Below are 7341 nucleotides of genomic sequence, written 5' to 3' on the forward strand. Positions count from 1 at the left end.
AGAGAGAGAGAGAGAGAGAGAGAGAGAGAGAGAGAGAGAGAGAGCGAGCACACTTCCAAGATCTATACTATTCAAGTCAAATGAAATCAACTGGAGCTGTTTGTTTCGTTAACAGAAATAAGAGGCACAAGGAAGAAATCACTTCATAAATAATACAATAAAATGAAAAAAAAAAAAAAAAAACATTTCTAATGAGAACTCCAAGAGAATATGGCTTTAATGGCATCTCAAAAAAGAAACGAAAAAAAAAAATCGGTTTTGGAAACAGAGCCACTGTCCTGTCCCGTGTCGCAGCGTTGCGCGGTCCGATCACACGTACCCCCCAAGTCAAGAATAACCACTTTCCCAAAAGACAAGCTCGCCCCCCGGCCCCCCCCCCATATAGACCGTCCACCGGCTGTGTCAGAAGAAAGCAAAGGGAGTCGAAGATCCCGCCACCATTTTTCAGAGGAATGTTTAAAACCCATACAGCCAGGTTCTATATAGATAGAAGCCCGGGCCCAAGTCACGTTGTGGACAATACAGTACCTGTGCTTGTCATCATCATGGTCAGGGACTCGGTGGTATATGGTAATAGCGTGATGACGGTTTTGGACACGATAATCCACAGCCCTGGAGTGCATAGGTAGGTATACTGCTCTGCTCTGCTCCGCTCCGTCAAGACCCGCTATAGGTGCCTCCGTCCGCCGCGTCCTTCCTTCAGGGCCACATCGTCACAGATAAAGGATTTAAAGCGCTTTTCTTTTCTCCTCGATCCCATCCAAGCACGTCAGATCCTGAGGTTGTTGTAACTCACGTATGTTTTCTTGGTCGCTTGACCTGTTGAGGAGGGACAGAGACGAGATGTTTAGGTTTACACAGCCAAAAACACCCCTCTAAGCAAAATGAAAGAAAGGCAATTATAGGGGACGGGGTGCAATAGCTAATCGAACCAATGAATTTAATCGGTTATAAAAAAGATATATACATTTTAATAAAACAATACATTTGGAAACACTTATTATTTCTTTTCCCCCTTCTTTTTTTACTTGTCCATACCCGGGGATGTGCCACACGTACCTGGCCCTACAGATCCCATAGCCTGTGGCAAAAAAATGCTAATTAAGCCATTCTATCCGGGGATGCATCTGTGTCATTTTAAGATTTTGTTGGCTATTCAAAAATAGCAGATCTACAAGCTTATAGTACCGCACTATGAGTTTGTAGATCTGCTATTTTAGAGAAATCGTGATTTTTTTTTTGAATACATATATTTTTTAAAGTGAACATTTGTAACTCAAATCTTTGCTTCTGGGGCTCCCTTGAACAACATTTTTTTCTTTTTTTTTTTTACAAATGTTCACTTTAAAAAATATATATTGAAAGAATTTCACACATTTTCAAGATTTTTCAAAAAATAGCAGATCTACAAGCTCATAGTGCGGCACTCGGTGCCGCACTATGAGCTTGTAGATCTGCTATTTTTGATTAGCCAAAGAAATATAAAATGACACGAGATGCGCTCCCCAGATCGAACGGGTTGACAGTTTAAATGTGGGGAAAGTTACACATCAGCTTCAATTAATGTTACCAGCCCACTAAGGAGACAAATGCATGAGAACAGCCATATGACTGCATTATAAAAGTCCCTGTCCGTCAACTGGACATGTCACTGTGTAGCACACTGAGTGCTACTGCGGGTTGTTGTCCACACAAATGATGAGCCCGTTTTGTAATTAAAGGTTTCATGACGTTCAGTTTTACCACACATTAAAAGTCTTTGTCATGGTCCCTCAAACGTGTATAGAAAGTTTTAACAAAAAAATCCAATCCATTGATCCATGGCAGGTGTTTTTCTCTCACATTTCTAAAGCCTTTTCAACTGCAATGAAAAAAGAAATCTTTGCCTGCGGGTGTCGCTGGTGAGGGATTTTGCCTGTCAATCATCGCCTCTGCTCCGCCCCCCCCCCCCCCCCCCCCCCAAAGGAAAGGATAGGGGAGGGGAGGGGCGAGGAGGAGAGTGGGCGGGATTAATCGGCTGTGACCTCACTGCCGAAGGGCCAAGCTCAGATTACTTTTCAGCCTAATTATTCAGAAAACCCCAGACCACAGAAAATCCACTGAATGTTCAAAGTTCAGATTTTTTGGGTGTAATTGAGGTCATAAAACCCCCCAAAAACATAAAAAATAAAAAAAAGTGAAAATGAATGTCATAGAACCTTTAAAGCTTTACTGATCACACACACACCTACATTTTGGTGCACCAAGTCTACTGCTATACTGTAGCAGGCTATGTGAAGCTCAGCATTGGTCTCTGCTGCTTGCTATGTGTTAGCCCTGGTCCAGAGCGTTGGTGAGTTCTCTCTAACGCCCTGCCAGGCGCTGGGCTCTGCTCATAGACAAGGAATTCCACTGCCTGCGAGGGCTCCAACTGTAGTAAAAAATAAACAAAACCACTTCGCTACTCACCAAAACAAAGGCTGTTTTGTGTTGTTGAAAGTCTGTTCTCGGAGGTGGGAATCCTCTCAGCACCCCACCTACTCTGTAAAATACACTGTTTTGGCCAGAAAATTAAATATTTCACCGGAAGGAAAAAAATGTTTTTGGTTGCTCCACTGCGCCCTCTACAGATCTGGTCAATGGAATGTTTCTATTGACCAGAAATGAAATATTTTCTTTTCTGGCCAAAAAGTGTATTTTACAGAGTAGGTGGGGTGCTGAGAGGCTTCCCACCTCCGAGAACAGACTTTCAACAACACAAAACAGCCTTTGTTTTGGTGAGTAGCGAAGTGGTTTTGTTTATTTCTACTACAGTTGGAGCCCTCGCAGGGCAATGGAACTCACTAACGCTCTGGACCAGGGCTAGCTATGTGTTGAAATCAAACTCCTTTATAACGGCACCACCATTGCTAGCTCTGTCTCTCTCTGCCAGCATTGTGTGTGTGTATAGTTCTGTAGCCCAGGTACAGCGAGCTGAGAGCACAATTAGACAACTAGAAACACCTGCCAATCAATTAACCATGGCACTGCTCTCTCTCTCTCTCTCTCTCTCTCTGAGTCACTCCCTCTGGCTACACCCACAGCCATCTTAAATGAGTGACAGTTCACACGAACGCCAATAAACAGCTCAAATGTGGGAAGATTGGCTTCGTCACTCTGTTCATTATTACTGTATGTCAATGGTCCATGTAATGCCTGTGGGCAAGTTCAGACCGTCAACTCATTGAAGAGAAAAATGGAGGCAGATAGACTGCACAGACAGAGGACAGACATTTTGTAGTAGGATAGTAGGATGATATATATATATATATATATATATATATATATATATATATATATATATATATATATATATATATATTCTGTTTTAATGCCCATTACTATTATTATTATCCTCCTGCCTTTATTTTTTTATCAAAAGGGGGTCAAACGTATGCCCAATAATAGCCTATTATCGGGCAATAACCCCCTTTTGAGGATCCTTGGAGCTTCTGGCACTGCTGTGCTGCTGTGCCTGAAGCGCCTCCCTTAAAACGGCATAAAAATAAAGGCAAGAGGATAATAATAATAGTAATGCCATTAAAACAATGGCAAAAATAAATAGTTTTAATAGGTAAATATCGACTTGTCCGACCAAATTAGTCGACCAGTAAAAATCTCTAGTGGTGAAAGCCCTACCATACTACCATGCATTCTAACCACCGGCTGTGGGATTCAGAGGCGACAGGTTTCGAGACCTTATGAGTCAAACTTTGCTTCCTTTCTATTTTGGGATCTTGAGCCGGTGATAAGAAGACACAAACACCGGCACCAAGTGGGCACCTATAACAAATCTTCTCCGTCGGGTGGAAACCTCATACTATGTCCAAAAAACTGTCACTTTTCAGGGTTCAAATGCATACAATGGCAAAAGTAGCAGATCGTCAAGCTGAAAACGTGTCGCTTCGCTACTTTTGCATGACGCTGTAGTATGATCAAGTAGGGAGGTTAATTAACAGTAAAAAAGCACAAAATTTTAAAAAAAATGGAGATAAGAGGTTTCTGCCTCGAGAGCGGCGAAACACTAGGGCATGCAATGTGATCCCAGTGTGTGGATTGTTGCCATGGAAACGCATGTTGTCGCTGTCGCCGGGCAGAAAAACCTTGTATCTCCACGTTTAAATGTTTTATGTCTTTCATAAATGAATGCCCTAATTCAGGGGTGGGCAACTTTGATGATGGAGAGAGGGCCACTGTCTTTCCACACTATGTCACACAAAAGTAGCACAAAAAATAGCTGATCTACAAGCTCCAAACGCGTCGCAGTGCGACACGTTTTGAGCTTGTAGATCTGCAATTTTTTTGCTATTTTTTAATTTGAAACCTGAAAAGTAACATTTTGATTTACTTTCAAATGCATTTAGTTATACTTATGTTAACTTTATGAACTTAAATACAAATACATTGGACATACAGTAAAAAAGACAATAGAATTTTAATATTAGTCATTAAGCTAATATAGACTGAAGTAATTAAAGCGGGTCATGTTTGCATGTTTGGAATTGTAACATCTGAAATCAATAATATATCAGTATTCCCATGTTAACCTGTGGGCCGTATTAAGTGAAGGGGGGGGTGCGTGTGGCCCCCGGGCCACCAGTTGCCCATGTATGCCCTAATTCATCATACTGTACAAGAGTGTCGCCTGGCGAGAGCAGCGAAAATAGCAGATCCACGAGGTCACGACGCGTCGCATATCGCTTGAGCTTGTAGATCTGCTATTTTTCGCTATTTCGGAACGAACGTCAAAGTATTTAATCCTCAGTAGGCTTCATAAACATTGCACCGATGAAACGTATCAACCCATCAAAATCGGGAAAGCATCATCTGTGTCATTTTAGATTTTACCCGTGGCTATTCAACAATAGCAGATCTATAAGCGAGCTTGTACATCTACTATTTCTTTTTAATTTTGAAAGAACTACTGGTTTAGAAGGCATTTGTAGAATCAGCCTTTAACATGAGCTTTTGACTAAATAATAACTACATTGGATCCACTTGGAACACAGGTTATCCCCCCCCCCCATACATACAAGGTTTCCACCCGACAGTGACGATATCAGAACGTGGCTCTCTGCCTAGGCACTGTGTGTGTGTGTGTGTGTGTGTGTGTGTGTGTGTGTGTGCGTGCGTGCGTGCGTGCGTGCGTGTGTGTGCGTGTGTGTGTGTGTAACTACCACCTATGCAGTTGTTATGCCTGCTGCCTGGTGCAGAAGGCGGAGGTCGGGGTGTACAGTATAATGCTGTGTTTTCTTAAGCAGAAGCATCGCTGTAAATTCTCCATCTACTGCTTTAACGTAACCATGGCGATCAACTCCCCATGGGCTGTGCAATTAAAGTCCCAGCACTTCTTTACTGCCTGGTTGGTGTAGCCCAGGCCCAGGCACTATGATGAATAAAACATATGTAAATGTACCACATATCCTCTCCTCCCGCTGTTAACCATCAACACTTTTTCAGGAAAATATTATTCCTTCAAAGCAAAATGTGTGTGTGTATAATGTATTTCTATACTTGTGAGAGCCAACACGTATAGTAGAATATGAGAAACAGACATATTATTGTGAGGACCATGTCTCCTGGTCCTCACTTTATCCACAAATTAAAGATTTCTGACGTTGGGTGTATGATTAGGATTGGTTTAGGTTAGGTTTAGGTCTGAGCTCATGCAACAGAAAATAGCAGATCTACAAGCTCAAAACACGTTGCAGCACAACGCTGTGAGCTTGTAGATCTGCTGCTGTTTTTGGCTTTAGGGTTAGGATTAAAATAGGGGGGGATGGCATTCATAAAAACGACATCCTAAAATATTGATGTCCTGAAGTGTGTGTGTGTGTCTGTGTCTGTGTGTGTGTGTGTGTGTGTGTGTGTGTGTGTGTGTGTGTGTGTGTGTGTGTGTGTGTGTGTGTGTGTGTGTGTGTGTGTGTGTGCGCAACACATTATTGAATGTGTGGGATGCAGCAGACATGCACGTACGATCTTAATATCCCTCTCCTCTCGCCCAGTAATATTCTCTTTTGTTATCAGGCTTGTGAGCTCCCATTTTGTTGCCATTATGTTCATAACATTGAAATTGACCCAGAAATCATTAAATCAGCCACGCGGACGCATTCATTCATAACAGCATGATTACAACAGGGAAATTAATAGGAGGGATTTCAACCTCTTGGAATGATGGTGCAAGTCCCTGTTCTGTGAGAGGCATAATCATGAAGATATTAGGCCATATCAGTAGCCAGTGCTGGAAAATACATTTACTCAAGTACTGTACTGTACTTAAGGTCTTGAGGTACTTTTACTGTATTTGAGTATTTAGACACTTTATACTTCTACTCCATTACATCTCGGAGGCAAATATTGTACCATTTACAACACTACAATTGTCTGAAAACTTTAGTTACAAGTTACTTTACAGATTTAGAAAAAAGCTTATCCACAAGCTCCCAACGTGTTGCGATGCGACATGTTGGGAGCTTGTAGATCAGCTATTTTTATAAGATTTTGACTTTTACCTGTACTTTTACTCAAGTACAAATGTTGAATGTATGCCTTTTACTTGTAACAGAGCATTTCTCAGGGATCTATACTAGTGTATTTTCAGTTTTCGCTCTACATTAAATATCTTCGCAGGACAACAGCGGAACTATGAGCTTACAACGTGTCGCGTTTGCAACGTGTTCTAAGCTTGTAGATCTGCTATTTTCTGTGAAAGTTTCCCCCAGATTACGGATGCTGGGGTTTAAAGTCGTGGTGAAATGGCTTTTTCTGTCATTTTATTGACAGAATAGAGACGTCGTCTCAACCTGGTCTCACAACACACTATCACTTCCCCAAACGGCCTATAGTGACTTCTTGGGACAAATGTGACAAAACGTCAAACGTTTGGAAGGGGAAACCCTTCCAGTCGAGTCCCCCCCCAGAGTCAACATGTGCCGTTGTGGGTAGCCCCTTCCAGGCAAACGTTTGACGTCTTGGGAGTGAGAATGCGTTGGGTCTCTCAACCAATCAGAGGGTCCCATCCCTTCAGGCTATGGAACGCTGGAATCTCACTCGCTGCAGCAGAGGGCTAGTGTTTGTAGCCTGCAGGCTCAGGCTGCCCAAGGGAGAGAGAGACGGCCAGTGTGCAGCATGTTTGTTACAAAAAAAAAAAATGCACCATTTACAACGTTGCTTATTTTCAGATACATACTTTAGTGTGCTGAATACTGTTTAAAAACTGGACGTCATCCTGAATGAGATTCAAAACGGAGTAGCTCTGTAATTAAAATCAGGTGTGTTTGGAGGAACGTGCAGCTATGGGAATCAAACAGGTGAATGAAATCA

General features: G+C 42.2%; 1 protein-coding gene across 1 annotated transcript in view; it reads right to left on the reverse strand.

The window, feature by feature from the left end:
- Nucleotides 1-769: 769 nt before the first annotated feature.
- The window catches only part of LOC311054267 (metabotropic glutamate receptor 7-like), a gene marked incomplete at both ends in the record, with an annotated part of 254803 nt that continues 248231 nt past the window's right edge, over nt 770-7341 (reverse strand). The window contains one exon of the mRNA XM_084070143.1: nt 770-819. Coding sequence (XP_083926269.1) covers nt 770-819 — 50 coding nt within the window. The remainder of the gene's footprint in view (nt 820-7341) is intronic.

Source organism: Gymnoscopelus microlampas (genome assembly GCF_963454915.1).
Source record: "Gymnoscopelus microlampas genome assembly, chromosome: 10".
In the NCBI taxonomy this organism is placed as follows: domain Eukaryota; kingdom Metazoa; phylum Chordata; class Actinopteri; order Myctophiformes; family Myctophidae; genus Gymnoscopelus; species Gymnoscopelus microlampas.